Below are 16960 nucleotides of genomic sequence, written 5' to 3'. Positions count from 1 at the left end.
TACCCCCTCATTTTATAGATTCAGAAACTGGTACAAACTTAGTGCCCTTACAAGAGCTGAAACAACTGGCGAGATGGGGTAAGAACCCAGATCCTCTGCCCTGAATGACTGCTCTGTGCTACGAGTTTTTTATGAAATGAGCTTGTAATTGCTCTCTATGGCCACAAAGGGCTGGAGAAAGTGGGAAACATTCACTGGCTTTCACGATTGAAGAATAAATATAAATGCTGTGTGTAACTTCTCTCTTTTGTTGGATGAAGGAGAATTGATCAACATTTATTCTTAATGTTTCTGTTTTATCCTATTCATCTGTTTTACTGTATTGTTCTGTCATTTTTTATAATTTAGATGGTTTTTTCCCTCTTAAAGTGTTAGTATGAGGTAATGTCTTGTATTGGACATGTATTGTAATGTCTTGTAATGTCTTTCTTTTTAAAAAAACTCTGCCACACTGTGACTGTCTTTTTTTTTTTTTAAGAAAGTCGGTTTGGTTTCCTCTTTTTTAAAGATTTTATTTACTTATTTTTAGAGGGGAAGGTGAGGGAGAAAGAGAAAGAAACATCAGTGTGTGGTTGCCTCTCACACACCCCTTGCTGGGGACCTGCCCTGCAATTCAGGCTTGTGCCCTGACTGGGAATTGAACCTGTGACTGGTTTGCAAACTGGCACTCAGTCCGCTGAGCCACACCACCAGGGCTGGTTTGGTTTCCTCTTATGTGCATTTTGGAAAGCAAACCACAAACAAAATAAACTAAACTAAAATTTTCTTTTTTTGGTACCTCAAGATAAGAAATTGTTGTAACTGGTAAGTATAGTTGGGGTATCATTTTTGTTTAGAAATGCAAATGAAATAACTAGGAAAATCTCTTTTATAATACTAACTATAGACCTATTTCACACTTACCTTGTTCATTCATTCTTGTAAGCACATATAATTGATCCCTACACCTGAATATGGTAGGATCCTTACAAAAACATAAATACATGTTTTCTTGACTTTAAGATATTCACCTTCATATATTCCACACTTTAATATGATCATGGATATTCCTAAACTGACTTTTATTCTTCACCCAGTGGCAAAATCCTCAAGGGCATTCTTACTTCACTGCTCATCTTCTCCTGCACTTCTCATTTTACTTGCAAGGGTGGCCAGAACTATTGGATTACAGGTTGGTTATCGGAACCTCATTGAATGTTAAGTGTTTCAATAGAGATCACACTGTAATCACTCCTACTCAGCTAGTAGTGAGGTGATGGGGCAAGATAAGCACTTGTTCCCATTTATTCTACGCCAAGTACCTAAGCAAAAGGTTAAAGATTATGTACTTTCCTACTATATTCTCTGGACCCTATAACAGGGGTGCCATTGGGGTAATACAGTGATGCTCTGCTTGGGTCTGCAGACTTCTGGAAGCCTTACGATGGCATTCACCTCTCACCCTAGGCCTAGGCTCCCATATTTCCTGATTTAGAGGAAACTGTGACCTGTGTAACCCATGCTTTGGGACTTTGTAAAAATAAATAAATAAATAAATAACCCCAAAACAAACAAACAAAAAACCTCAGGAAAGAGTCGGTTAAATCTGTTAAGGTGTTTTGGACAGCAAGAAGTCTGACTGACCTAAAGAAGAAGATAGATTGGGAAGTTTTGAGGGGCTGAAAGAACTGACCTAAGGTTGGAGAATCAGACTTGGAAAATAGATGGGGACCAGGCAGCTCCAAAAGGCAAGAAGCAGGAAGCGAATAATTGTCTTTACTTAGGCATAGCCTAAGGACACCATCACCTGCAGAGGCCCTGACTAGGGGCTAGGACACCATGTAATGAATTCTGACTGCCTCCTCTCCTTTGCTTCACTCTGAAAGCAGGAGCATTTAATTGGCAGAGCCACTGTCATTGTGTCTGTGCACTGGTTGCCAGGGTCAAGGGCAAGGGTGAGCATCTGATGATTTTCATCTTCCACAGTATAGAAGTGAAATATCCAACAATAGAATATTACCCTATGTTGAAAGGGGGATGGCAGTTGTCTCCTACTTATTACACCCACTGTTTAACATGTGGATACTTGGGTTTCAAGCACATGTAAAGACCATGGGATGCACAAAAATATGGATTGACTACAATCAGTTTTTGTCACAGGACCTATCCCAGGTCGTGTCTTGATTGAGGAACTGGGGGTGATGATAGGGGAAGGAGCCCCTGCTGACTGCACAGATTCAGTTCATTCCCTGCGCTGTTACTGAGGGAGCGATGTTTGAGGATGTTTTCTCCTCACCCCTGAATCATGCTCTTCACACTGCTCTTTTGTAAAATGTTCTCTCAAAGGAAAGGAAAGAATAGGAAATAAGGGATGAAGAGAAAACGTACGCATGTCTACAATGAGCATTTCTACCTAGTGTTAGAATATAGAGCAAAAAAGTCATCAGACTTTTTCACATACTGTCTCCCCCTTCCCCAGAATCCTTAGAAGGCAAGCAAATTATTATAATTAAATGCTTAATATGTATTTTAGCTGGCATTATTAGTAGTTTTAGAGTGATCAAATTTATAATATATGGATTTTAATGATCCAATAAAATTTTAATTTATTAATGACATTTTGGATAATTCATATGCAGAATATATTTATTTGTACTTTATAGAATATTAAAAGGACAGTAGCATAATAAAGGGAAACAAGTTGAGAATCAGAAGGATCCGAGATGCCCTTTTGTGATGGTGTCATTCTGTGTTTCTGTAGACAACTCATGTAAAGATTTTCAGGGTTTCTCTCTATCATCATTTATATAAGAAAGGTTTGGGGTTATTTTATCTCTATGGACTCTTTTCTGCTCAAAAATTCTATGACTCAGTTATTACTTTGTTTTCATCCAACAGCCCACAGAATCCTCTGGGAACTCAGAGAGTGAAATCAGTCAGCTAGCCAATAAATATTTATTGAGTGCCTACTAAGTATTGGGCTCTTTTTGGACCAGTAGGGAATATGATCTAGTTGGGAAGACACGATATATACACAAAGGAAGATAATAATATACAGAAATAAAAGGTAAGTGCCAAATGAGTAGTGCAGCCAAAGGCATAGAAATGCAGAGAATGTAAAGCTTGATTGGTAGCTAAGTTGACTGGTTAGATTAAGCAGAAGATTGAAAGGAGTTGATGGAATAGGGTTAGAGACATATGAGGGATCCATTGTAGAATGAATGCCTTAATAGTCTATTCCCCTGTAATTTGTGGCACTTAGTCAAAAGAAAACTGGATTTAGAATTTTAAAAATCTGGCTCTGATTGTGGCTGTGTCACTTACTAACAGGCTTACTTGTGGCTAGTCTGAAATGGTTTACTCTTTTTTGTCAGTGTATAGAATTAGCATATCCTTAGCACCCTTATATTGCTAGAAAGGATTAGGTTAATGTGTGTTAAAAGTGCCTGTCCTATAGCAGACTAGGCCTTCATTAAATCTATAATTATCTTTTGAGTGAAAAATCAGGGAAATAGTTCTGTTATCAGATGTTTATGAGGTTGGGTAGGATTATTAGCAAGATCCTTTTCATTGCAGAAATGCCAGGTCTCTATGCAATAGCCTTTCTTGTTCCAGCTCTGTCACAAGTTTTGTGCCTTTCTGTGCCTCAAGTTTCTCGTCTGTACAATAAATAGGGATGATAACAGTTCCTACCTCGTCAGGATTCTGGGATCATTAAATAGTTTAATATATGTAAAGCATTTAGAATAATGCTCAAAAAATGTTTGTGTTCCTCCCCTAACCCTCTCCTCTCCATCCATCCTTCTCTTTTTTTTCCTCCCCCATCTTGTCACCTCATTCTCTCCTTCCCCTTCATCATGTTCATTGCATATATGATAACTTAATGTTGTCCCTATATTGGAAAATGTCTAAGAAGTTTTCTGTGGTCATGGTAGATTTGAGAATGAGGATTACTTGCTAAACCTGTGCTTTGTGAGGATTAAACTGGTAATATTTGGTCAGCACTGCAAGGAAACCAGGTATGGGAAGCAGCAGTAAGGAGTACAGGTGAGAGTAAGTGGGAGCTGCAACTGGGGTAGAGAGAAAGAACAGAAAACATTCATGGGGGAGACATTGGAGATTTGAATTCAAAGTTTTGACACCTAATTTTTTATGGGAATGAGAGAGAGTCATCAGGCCTAGCTGACCGAGAATATGATGGTCCTAACAAGAGATGTTAGGGGAATGAACTGATTTGGTAGGCTTTTGAAAAGCTTATTCTAAAGAAGTGAGTTTTATTTTTGAAATGCTGAGTTTTACGTGATGATGAATCATGCAGATTCACATGTCCTGCAAATAGCTGGAAGTGGAATTGTGTGGCATATTTAGCAATGAGTGGACCAGTTTGGCTGGATTGGAAGTGCATATTAGTTAGACAGTTTGCTTTCCTCAAGCTATATCCAGTATTGAATTGATTATATTAACTGTTTTTTGAAGGATCTGTTATTTGTCTCCTGGCAAAGATGTTTGTCTAATAGACAGAGCGTCAGTCTGGGTGCATACCTCCTGTTCTGCCCTGCTATAAAAGGGAGATTCAGATAAGTTCATGCAGTTTGTCTATGAAACACATGTTTTTTTTTCCTCACTGTTTTTCTTCTGTCTTATTTTGAGTATTGGAGATCAGAAGAAATATTAGATATTTGAAGGTGACATAGTTCTATTGTCATTTACATTTAATGTGCTCCTCATACATATAGCCAAGGTTCATCATTGTCCTAAGTTCCTCAAATAGTTTGTTGACTTGGAAGTGCAGTGATACTCAGAGAGGGACTGGCATAATAGAGTATAACACCAGTTTTTCCTTGTCTTATCAAGCCATGATCTTGCTGAATAAATGAAAGTGTCATATAAGAGGTGGCAATAAGATTACAGTACTGGAGAAATCCTGGGGGCAGAGTAAAATTGTCTATTTAGTAAGTATAACAATTTGATGGAGCTATTTGGTGTTATGCTTCTTCCCCCTCCTTTTCTAAATTTGCTTTGACCTATATTTTCAAACTATCCTGTCTATTAGCTAGAGTTATGAAGTGAGTTAGGTGTTTAATTCTGCCTCTTCCAAGTACAGTAGTCCCCCTTATATGCAGTTTCGCTTTCTGTGGTTTCAGTTACCTGCAGTCAACAATGGTCTGCACATATTAACAATTCATAAGTTTTAAATTGTAGACTGTTGTGAATAGCATGATGAAACCTTGTGCTGTCCTACTTCATCCCTCCTGGGATGTGAATCATCCTTTTGTCTGGCATATTGACGCTACATATGCTACCTGCCCGTTAGTCACTTAATAGCCATCTTGGTTATCAGATTCATTGTCATGGTATCGCAGTGCTTAGGTTCAAGTAACCCTTATTGCACTTAATAATGGCCCCAAAGTACAAGAGTGGTGATGGCTGGCAGTTTGGGTACACCAAAGAAAAACCATCAAGTGCTTGCTTTAAGTGAAAAGGTGAAAGTTCTCCACTTAATAAGAAAGGAAGAAAAAGCCTATGCTGAGGTTGCTAAGATCAACAGTAAGGACAAATTTTTCTATAAGTTAAAGTGTGAAGGAGGAAAAATAAAGTTGTGCTGGTTTTGCTGTTGCACCTCCATCACAAAAGTTAACAGCCATGGTGCATGATAAGTGCTTAGTTAGGATGGAAAGGCATTACATCTGTGAGTGGAAGGCATGGCCGGAAAATGTGTTCCGATTGATAGCAGTGTGCTGTACCAGAAAGCATGGAGGCTTGCAGTGAGACTTCATCAAGGGTCTCCTGAAATGAGTGACCTCTTCACATAACTTTTATTAGAGTACATTGTTATAAGTGTTCTATTGTATTAGTAGTTATTGTTGTTAACCCCTTAATGTGCCCAATTTATGATAGGTATGTATATATAGGAAGAAAACAGTACATACAGGGTTTGCTACTCTCCCTGGTTTCAGGTATCCACTGGGGGTCTTGCAACACGTCCCCTTCAGACAAGGGACTACTCTATATTTCTATCGTATTTTGCTCTCTGTTAGTTTTTCTTTCAGGAGATCAAGGGGTGGTAGGGATGAGTGGAAATAAGGTGATGACTATAATATGGCCGAGAGCTACCTGAGAATAGAGAATTAGCTGTTCTTGACAGGTTGAGAATGAAGTGACATCTCTTCATCATCCACTTTTAAAACCTGCTCCGTGGGAATCTTTGGTTTTATTTCTTTTCTTCCCAAACTGAAGAGTACTGTTGATGCTTAGTGGGGCATGGCCTCTCTAAAGCCAGAGAGGTTTTTGTCGGGACTCAGAAGTAAGCCTCTTATTTATGATGAAGTTTGGATGAATGTGTGCTGTAGGGGTCCAAGGGTTTATCTTTCGACAAAGCAGTAATTGTTTCATGGAGTGACTTTTTCTTTTTCCTTCCCACTCCCCCTTTCTCCTTTCTGCCAGTCTTATTTATGGGTTTTCTTTGGTTTCATTCGAACCATGCATCCTTTTGAGTCCTTTAGACAAAGTCCATGTCAGTCTTCATTGTTTTCTTTCCACATCCCCCTCTTCATGAGGAAGAATGATTAGAATTCATTAAAATGCAAAGAGAAGGCAGAGTCTATTGTTTCCAAGAGTTCTTGATTTTCATATCTCAACTCCAGTCTCTGGGAAATGTTCTCATGGAAAAGAACAGTTGTGTTTAGAACCTATATATATATTTTGAATGTTCATCAAATACAATCTAAACTTACTGGGAGGTTTTGTTCTGAAGAGTGCCTTTTTTTCTTGATTTGCTTGTAAGGCTATTCAGATGAGTCCTATTCCATACTTGCCCATCCTTAAGTCTGGCTTTCTGGGGTCATGCTTCTCTTTGGGTCCTGCTATGTTTCATATAACAACAGCTGTGTTGGTGGGTTGTCAGAAGCAGTTACCTTTGGTTCTCAGAGCCTGGAACAAGGATATTCTGCCCTAAGACTCCATGTGCTTTAATACAGCCCTTGATAATCATTGATCTCTCCCCCGCCCCCCCGCCCCCCGCCTCAATTTGCTTTGGTTTCTAGAGCCTGGCTAAGGATATCGAGGCATTTGAATCTTCCTCTTTGTTTTAAATCAGTCTGTCTTGCATTCTGGGAAAGTCCCTAGCCACTGTGTAGATCCTCTGGTGGCCATTCTGGTGACAGGACTTGTTAACCAGATAAAGGAGCAGATAAGAATAAAAAGATTTTTTTAAAAGGTATTAGTTATTTTAAGAATTTTATATTAGTTGAAGGGAGAAGTGAAAAAATAAGGAACACAGTAGGAGAGAAATTTGGTAAATCTATAAAGGATGTTGTGCCACCTCAGATGTTTCTAATTATTAATGCTACTAAAACAGAATCTCTGGTCTACATATGCTGCGTGGTTACATAGTAAGCACCTCCTGGGTGTATTTTAAGAAAAAAATGGGGGGAAATCATAGTTTCAGGTTCATGTGAACTCAGTCATTGGAGAGTGGAGCAGAGAAGACCCTGGGTGGGAGAGGTCAAGTGTGACCTCTTGGAGGTGTCATCATACAAGCTTTTGGCAACTACCTATCACTCTGTAGGACTTTTTGCTAGTATCAGGCCTGGTTGAAAGCAGTAACTTAATAAAAGGTACTTCTTTATTGCCCATTATCTGAAGATTCTGCTCATCTAGAATTTCACTTTCTCCTTTTACAGGCTTATTTTGTCAGTTTATAAAAGCCAAGTCAAACTCAAGCCTGAAATTGTCAGGTTCTTGCCTCAAAGAGCATGTATATTAGAGGCCTTCATATGAACCTGTAGAGAAAGAAGGCTTTTGGGCCTGTTAGCTATTTATCATTTTTCCACTTCTTTAGTATCTTTTAGGGTAGATAGCCCACATTTTCCATATACATGAGTAAAAGTGGACCTAGTATTCTGAAGAAAAGTTTTCCAGTCTTCCTGGCTTCCTACCTCCTTACAGAATCCTATGGTGACCTCTTCCTCCTTGCTTGTTCTAACCTAGTTGCAAAGAAAGACATCAGCATTGTGAAGCTTCCCTGTGGTTCCAGCCCCACAGTAGAACATCCCCGTAAAGCTGAGAAATCAGATGAGCCATCTGGTAGTTTAGAAATCAATATTGGAACCCTGTCAGCTGGGGATCTCCATCCCAGTACTTAGGAGAAAGCCTGCCCTTGTGGCAAAGGGACAGCCAGTCTGAAAAGGAAGTAGAAGCAGTTTTCCAGCACAAAACATTAGAGCCTTTGAGGGCCACAGGTGACAGAGGCCCAGGCTGCATGCCCGATGTCTTGTTGGGTGTGTGTTCTCTCCTAGTAAATAGTCATGGGATGTATTTTATGCTCAGTTTATGAAATTTGACCACAGACCCTTGAAACTATTGTAAAGAGATCATGTGGGGAATATATGTATTTTTGTGCAAGTATGCACACATGAGATAGGTACCTTTGCTATAGATGATGGTACTGTTAAGAATGAATTGAGCTGTTAATTATCTTTTGGCCTTCTTCCTTTAACCTTGACTGAAATAGACTGTACAGGCATTTCTTTATGGGCTTGCTTTATTCTGAATATGTGCTCATGTGCATGTTTGCCTTAAGGAAAATACTCTGCTTTTATAATCTCCATGGACATCTCAGTGACTGATAAAATGTAGATGGTTTTTAAGTGGAAAATGTTAAGCTCAAACAGCTAGATAGAGATCTATGAGCCAGAGCCATTGTGAGTTATCTGTTATCCTTGTTCAGATGGAGAACGAAGGGTGTGTGTATATTATGGTACTGTATCCTGTGTCTGCTCTTTTGAAATACTTGTCCATTTAACCCAGGTGGTTTTTTTTTTAATGGAATAGTGTATTTCCTTTAAATTAGCTCTATTTTTGGGCACCAAATCATGGAAGTCACAGAATGTATGAGTAAGTAAATGTATGTATATATATAGGGGAGTCTTTTTTTTTTTAAGATTTTATTTATTTTATTTTTCAGAGGGGAGGGGAGAGAGAGGGAGAGAAATGTCAGTGTGTGGTTACCTCTTGGGCACCCCCTACTGGAGACCTGGCCTGCAACCCAGGCATGTACCCTAGACTGGGAATTGAACTGGCAACCCTTTGATTCACAGGCCAGCACTCAATCACTGAGCCACATCAGCCAGGGCAAAGGAGTCTTTTCTTAGAAGTAAAAAGTTAAGGATAATGCAAGCCAGATTTCTCACAGTCAAAGAAGGGAAGGATAAATAAATATGGAAAGGAAGAAAACTAAAGTGAATCCTGTAATATTGGATTGGGATTGTAGATATCTATGCGAACTTATGGTATGTTGGTCCAGGTCTTCTAAGAAGCTGATGCCAAGATATGAGTGGATGTGCAAGAGATTCATTGGGGGAAAACTCTTCTCAGGGATCTGGATGAGGCTGGGAGATTCATCAGACTACACTGTGGGCCTTAGCTGCCTGGAGAATTAGGGAGGCAAGGAGGAAGGTTGAACTGGAAAAATCAAAGCTGTGGGGCAGTTAGTTCTAAGAGTTTCTGCAAAGCTGACAAGGAGTCCTCGAGCCAAAGTTGCCCATCACAGGAGTCCAAGGTCTCAGCAATTGGCCTGCCTTAATATCTCTGCTGCGCTCATTCATTGGCTAGGAGCAGCTGGTGGGAAGCATAACCTTGGCTGAAACAGTGATGGATTTCTGAGCACAGCAGCTGGGACTGTCAGTCAGTTATGCTTCCTGCAGTCAGAGCTCTGAGAGGCACATTTTCATGACTGCTACACATAGTTTGCAAGAGTTATAGAAATAAATGTTTAGAAATAGTGATGTATATGTGGGCAACTTAGATAAATGGTTGATTTCAGAGCTACAGAAAACAGCAGCCTGAAATGTGTTCTTGTACCAGAAATCAGGAAGTGCTCAAAGAATGTTGGGGACATGTCCATAGAACATAGAAGCCTGCTCAATCCAGTTCCCACTAGACAGTTTGGGAACAATTTCAGCATCAAAATAAATAATGATAGTAGTGGATTATAATCCTTTGAACAAAATGAGATTCCAGGAGTTTATACTTATCCAAATAAATAAATAACTTGGGAGCTTGACGGCTGAAAATTACATAGTTCAAAGTGTCTTCTCTCACAATACGTATTAAGTATAAAGAGGAAAAAGAGTAACCTTACAGTGGAGAAGCCTGGTAGACACTATCATGATCAAGTGAGCAAAGTGGACATGAATGGTAAATCATACGTCATTTCATAGGTAGCCATGGGAACAATACATCTCTCTTCTGTGGTGTTCCTGCCAAAGATGTGTTACTTGCCTCTCGTCACATTGGAACATCAGGCAAGCCAAAATAACTGGATTATACTGTTCAAAGTGTCAAGAAAGGGAGAGGAAGGGAAGAAAAAAAAGGCCAAGGAAGTGTTCCAGATTAAGGAGATAAGAAAACTAAATGTAACACCTGATTCTGAGCTAGATCCTTTTCTTCCTAAGTATTTTATTGGAACAATTGACAGAATTTAAGTAGGGTTTATGGATGGTAGTAATGTGTCCCTTTTGATATCCTGGTTCTATTCATTAATTATTTATAATATAGGGAAATATCCTGGTGTGTAGGAAATGCACACTAAAGTATTTGGGCGAGATGGTATACACCGGATTGGTTACTTACTCTGAAATTGTTCAAAGATGGAGGGCACTACATATAGTATGTGCAATTTTTTTGTAAGTTCAGATTGTTCCAAAGTTACACACACAGTTAAGTAATCTGGGTAATTTTAGACATTTATCTGGTCTATCAATATGTTGTTTGTTACTTCCAGTCTTGGGGTAGGGGGATTAAGAAGGGGGGAAGGCTGATGAAAATGTGGTAAGACAATTATAAGGTACTGTAAATGAAATCTACTTAAAGAATCGTATTCTCATGTATGAGCATAGAACACCTTTTCTCCATGTTGGAAAAATACTAGGACCTCATAGTTTCAAAGCTATTTTATTATTGGAAAGTATGTGCTCGTTAAACAACCTGCTTGCTGTGGAAATGAGTGGGAGGGGAAGGTTTCAACTGCTAGAGTTGTTTTGAGAAAGCCTGTATGTGAGACTTTTGTTGGTTGTGTTTGTATCAGGAATATCTGATCTTGTCTAACGGAAACTGTTCACTTTTAACAGAACTTAAATTTCTCTTTTAGTTTGGAAAAGCAGTTCAGTCCCAGCACTAACTCTTTGTGTTTCTAGCTGATACAGAGAGAGATGACTTCCTATTTGACTTCCTTTTTGTATGTGCCCTTTTTGTATGCTGACTGTGAATTATCCATTCGAAGCAGACATGTGTAATTGGAGTAGAATTACTGATACACTCAAGAAAGCAGAACTTTTGAATTTGTCTAAAGCAGCATAATGTCATGGCACGTAATTTAATGTTCTCTTTTCTTTCTGGGCAAATGATCAACATACTAGTGTTGGTTTCTGAGCCATCTTTGGCCCGGAGGGAAATCTTCTGACCTTTCATTAGCAGCCAAAAGAAATGAATGGGAGAGTCAAGTACATGGATCTAGGCTAATTCCATTTTCTGTCTTTCTTTCATTCTGTTTAAATTCAAATCTTAGGTAATGGAGAAGAGAAAGACAGAAGCCGGTAAGGCATACTTAGAAAGCTCTTGTCCTTAATTCTATTCTCAGCAAGCTCGGCTAATATGTACTTAGGATAATAAATAATGTTCAGTGCTGTATTTCCAAAATGATTAGGTGTTTTGATTTCAGAGAGTAGCTCAAAATTTTCAGGACGTATTAAAACAAAATTATATGAATGTGTTGTGATACACACACATTGAAAAAATTATTTATCCTAAATGAGTTAAATTATTTCATCCAGGAGATATTTACTGTCTACTTTATGCCAAGTGTGGTGCTGGTCCCTGTAGTACACAGCAAGAACGAGGCAGCCTTGCCCTCTCAGCCCTCATAATGAGAACGGAAGATAGACGCTGAGGGAGTTATCATAGGGGAGCCACATCAAGAAGAAAATACGTGTGATGTGATTCTCACATGCCTGACTCATAGTAAATGCCCGGTAATGATGGTTGTTATTATTATTTCATGTGTTTTTACTCTCCTTACTGCTAAGCACCAGTGCCACAACTGTTCCTCCAGGAGAAATCTATAATTAGGGATATGGAGCTAAGAGAACATGGCTTCAGAAAGAAAGGAGAGGAGGAGAGCAGGATGTGAAGTTGGGAATCTGAGGCCTTACCTGGTTTGTGGACATTTGCTGACAGGATACTGAGGGCAACGACCATGAAGGGGTAGGGGATGATGGTGCCCTTGGTTCTCTGCTGGCCATGCCAGTATTCAGTAATTCTGTGAATTGATTTGAGCAGCATTATCGGGAGTAGATCATTAAACATTTGTGCTGTTTTGCTTCATATTCTCTAGCTTTTCAGTTAGAAGCTTGTTTGTGTGAATTTTTTCTGTCCTGCTTTGTCATTCCAGCGTTATCCTCCAGACCCCATGTATTGACTTTAAAATGTCAATGCTCAGTAATTCAAAATGCAGTAACAAATATGTCTTTGTTCTTCTGGCATTTCAAATAGCTCAGACTTCTCAGCCTGTCACGAGTGGAGCTGTCCCCCAGTCTTCTCTCTGGCTCCTCGGTGGGTGGAGCCTCTCTGCTGCCCTGTTGGGGTCTCATGGTGACACCCTTAGTTAAATTCTCACCATGTATCAACATCTACATCTGCTGACTTGGGGCTGTTGGCATTCTTCGTGCTTCCAAACCCAACTCCGTGATAATGACAGCGTTTGCCAGCATGCTCATGCGGTGACTCAGGAGACAGGGTGGCCAGCAGAGCAGCCTCTTTGTGGGAGTGGATTTTGAGAAGTGCTAATTCTGTGGCGGTTTGGAGATATTAATATCATGCTGGCAGTAGATAAACAGGCAGCAGAGGGGCACAAAACGAGAAGAGAATCAGCCACAGCATCTTTTCCTCCTTCCCCTTCCTGCACATATTATTTTGTTTCCTAGACTTTTAAAAAAGTAAGTCCCTGGGTTTTGATGAAGAGAACCCTTGCTTTAAATGGCTTAAACATGCACATGAAGTTGTTAGTTCATCTCCCAGCATCTCCAAAGTTTGAGTCCCTAAGAACACCAGTGTGTTAAGGGTTAACTCCCATTTCCAAACAACACTAATTTGTAGCATATGGTACAGTAGTCTATTGCTTAGCATACCCCCTCCCTAAAGGGCAGCTCACCAGATGGTTTGAGTGGGGACGCTCATGTAATTATGACAGACACAAAGAAAGACATAACCACCATTCACCCCCAATAATATCATGCTTCTTAAATTCCAGTATCTGCTACAGGTCAGTTTTGAAAATTTATTTTTGTGGTTTGATTGCTTTACATCAAAATCCCTTCCCAGGATGGGGTAGAAGCATGCAGATATGAGACATTAGTTGCCCAAGAGTCATGTCCAATGCACTTCTCTCTAGTTAGATGTAGGTCACTTATGTGGAGCCTCTTTCTAATTCTGGTGAAAGAAAGAAGATTCAACATAATTGAGAATGTAAAGTGTTCTCCTTTATATATTCCATGGTCCTTAAAGGACTGTTTGGATTATTGTTCCAAAGCTGGTCATCTCAGAGTTTATTTGTTCCTCCATTTTATGCCATTTTTCATAAAGAACTTTTATTCCACCACAGCACCTTCCTTCCCACCCCCACTACCCTCCAATTCATTCATAGCCTTACCTTCTGCACTCCCCTTTGGGTGGGAGAGCTGCAGTCAGGAATTCCGATGATAAGAGAAGCATGCCAAGTGTTATGTTAAACCAATGTTTCCAACACTGCCAAACTGGAACAAGACATTTTCCAGTTATAGTATAGGCTAGAAAGGAGATTTTAAGAAATTTAGGTCATGCTTTTATGTGTTTTTTTAATCTGTGTATCTGATGTTTTACAGCAGACTTTTCTTGAGGGTAGTGGCTTGTTTATAACATTCTGTAAATAGCCTGGCCTAATGTGTGCTTCTAACAGATATTTTCTGCTCGTTTTTATGTATAGATTGATACAGCATCTGACTGTACTAGACCAAAAAATGCTGAGCTAGGGAACTGTGTTATTCCATCTTGTATTTGGATTTCTAGCTTAGTAATTCATTGCTCTTAAAGTCCTCAGCTTCTCCCTCCCTCTACCAGGACGTGTTAAGACTTCCAGGTGCTAATTGTTATTATTTCTGTTGACTGAGTCCCATATGCACCTCTAGTGCTCACTGACCTATCTTTTCTGTTGCAGAAACATTGCTGAGGCCCTTGTCAGCAAAGGTCTGGCCACGGTGATCAGATACCGGCAGGATGATGATCAGAGATCCTCTCACTATGATGAGCTGCTTGCCGCAGAGGCCAGGTGAGACGAATAATCATTAAAGTAAAGCCACTGGGATCCACGACCCCACTCTCCCTGGTCCACAATATCCTGCCTAACTCTGAGCAGCAGAATGTTATGAGAAATAATATGCTGAGAAAACTTGTATTCTTTTATTAGAGTTTTTCCCTATGAAAAGAAAAGGGGCTCACTTCAAACTTGCCATCAAACCTTGATTAAGTACACTTGGGCCTCTGTTTTTAAAATCTGCATAATAGGTGTATATCAGAAATGATCTTTCTATGTAGATCAAGTACTGTATAAGATACCCTTGTCATCACTGCTGTCATCATTCCCTGGAACTAACAGTGAAGCCCTGCTTACGTGTACAGGACATTTGCCTCTGGTTCTTACCTCCAAAGACCTCTGCTCCCTAACCCTCCCATTTATCACCTCTGGGCTTTTTGTCATGTACAAAGGAAATGAAAACATTTATTAGGAAATGAGTTTTGCCTTCACACTCCTGACAGCTGGCAGGAGGGCATTTGAGAAGCCCTGTGACATTTTACTTTTGTCCTTTATCCCCGTGGCTGGTTGCCCCAAGGACATGTATTCTGCTCAGCAATATTTCTTACCAGCAACATTCCTCAAGGCTTTTACTCACTGAGACGTCTGTCACTGGGTGGTGCAAGTAGTTGAGTGTTTCCCAGACTTCCCAGGAAACAGAGCAAGGACTGAGCTACCTACCATTGCTGAACTGACTCGGAAAGCTCAGCAGGCTGCTTAAACTTGACCAAAATATATCTATTGTTTCAAAGTGACTGCAGGTGCTTGCCTCACTCAGCCATTTTTCTGCCATCTAGTGCTTATTTAGTTTTAGAAGTTTGGTAATTGCCAGGTTATGCTCTATAGATAGAGGAGGAATGAGTTTGGGCACATTGTTATGTATACCTCAGACTTTGTTATTCAGATCACTTCTCTTGCTCTTTGGCCCAGAACATTGCCCTACTATGTGACATTTACCCCTCACACCATGTCACATCCTGATGGATAGAGCATCTGTACAGTGTCACACAGAATGTCAGCTAAGAAATCAGTTTGTCAGTCTGCTGCAGCTTTTTGGATTCTTTCTTACGGGGTTTTCCCAATGGACTCTTTAGTTGAGAACCTAATTCTTGAGCACAAAGAATTCAGTGAAAATACTACTATCTTTGGTTGTCGAAGGCTCATTAATGGTCAGTATAAAGTAATACGGTAGGGAGTCCATAAATGGTATTTCTCTAATCCTTTCTTACTTCCTCATTTTTTTCTTCCTGCCTATGTTGTCACTAAATCATCTGGGCTGAAAGAACCCATCGTGGGAAATGTGGCTTCACATCTCTTAAGTGCTATTTGATGATCTAGTTACTGTTGGGAAATGGACAATGATTAGACCATACTTAAGGTGGGATTGGCGGAGGGCAGGGGGTCGGGGTGGGGGGTCCGTGCTGTGTACGCTCAGCTTGATCTGGTGGTAACAGGAAAAATAGGTTATGCGTTCCCAGAGTAGCAGGAGCACTTAGCGATACAGTGAGATCTAGAGTCCTGTTTTCTGCCCTGGGTTCACTCTGCCACTAGTGGATGTTTAATTCTGACCAGTACGTGAGCGTGAAAACAATTTGCATAGCTGCTCTGGAAAGTGAGGCCACAACAAGCTCTCTGTGCTGTTGGAAGTAGCTATGTTGTACACTAATGTTTAATGGGTATGCATAGAGAGTGAAAATTTTTTTTTAAGTTTTAGGTTTTAAGAAGAAAACAACCTCTTTAGTCTAGTACTGATTTTGAGCTGAAGGAATGTACGGTAACAAGATGCTTGCCTGCTAAAGCAGTGAGCTGCCTGGAGCTAATTGTGTTGAGCCATTGCTTTCAGACTGATGGTGAAAAAACTGGCTTCAGGGTCACTGCTCTATTGCAGGTTGAGTAAACAGAGAGAAATTGACTGCTTCCCCAGACCTCTGAGGCACTGCTCTGAGGCAGTACAGACCCATAAAGATGTAGAAGCAATGGCCAGCCTGAACTGTGAGTTTTCCTTTGGAGCAGTATCATCACTGAGCCTCAGAATGGCAGCCTAGTGCCATCTTCTAGATGCTAACCCCCAGCGAGATGAATTAAGACCTGGGAACAACTGCACCACTTGCCAGATAGGAGGTTTTGTAGCCATTAAAAATATTTGCAGTGTAGAATGACCCCTTCCCATTTTAAATGATAAAGTTGGCCTTACTTCAAGATCCCGTATTTTCTGACGCTCTGCTTTATTTTGGTTTGCCTGCAATTGGAAGTGCTACATTCCCCATAACACACTCCTCATTTTCCCTTAGCATTCTCTCCTTCTTCTGTCACGTTACAGCATGTCAAGCTCTTTTTACATGCTTCTTCCTCCCCTTATCCTGCCTGTCTGTTGAATATTATGGGAGTTTAGGGTTGTTTTCCCCAAGATAGATTAGCTATGTTTTTTTCCAGTTGAACTCTGCCTTGTAATTTCATGCCTGTGTCAATGGGCTTCCTCTATCTCTCAGCTTAGTGTCCTCTGCAGATCTCATTAGCGAGTTGTTTATGCCTTCCTCCGCCCTGAATAGAACCCCTAGACAAGAATGGCTTTGATGTTGACCTCAAGTCTCTCACTGC

At 40.2% G+C, this 16960-nt stretch overlaps 1 protein-coding gene across 1 annotated transcript in view; it reads left to right on the top strand.

Moving 5' to 3' along the window:
• SND1 (staphylococcal nuclease and tudor domain containing 1) overlaps positions 1 to 16960 on the top strand; it is a 416128-nt gene that overhangs the window by 211436 nt on the left and 187732 nt on the right. The window contains exon 13 of the mRNA XM_045855549.1: positions 14228 to 14338. Within this exon, the coding sequence (XP_045711505.1) occupies positions 14228 to 14338 (111 nt within the window). The remainder of the gene's footprint in view (positions 1 to 14227; positions 14339 to 16960) is intronic.

This window comes from Phyllostomus hastatus, unplaced genomic scaffold (assembly GCF_019186645.2).
Source record: "Phyllostomus hastatus isolate PE091 unplaced genomic scaffold, TTU_PhHast_1.1 phas_scaffold_114, whole genome shotgun sequence".
NCBI classification, from domain to species: Eukaryota; Metazoa; Chordata; class Mammalia; order Chiroptera; family Phyllostomidae; genus Phyllostomus; species Phyllostomus hastatus.
This window is presented reverse-complemented; position numbering and strand designations above follow the sequence as displayed.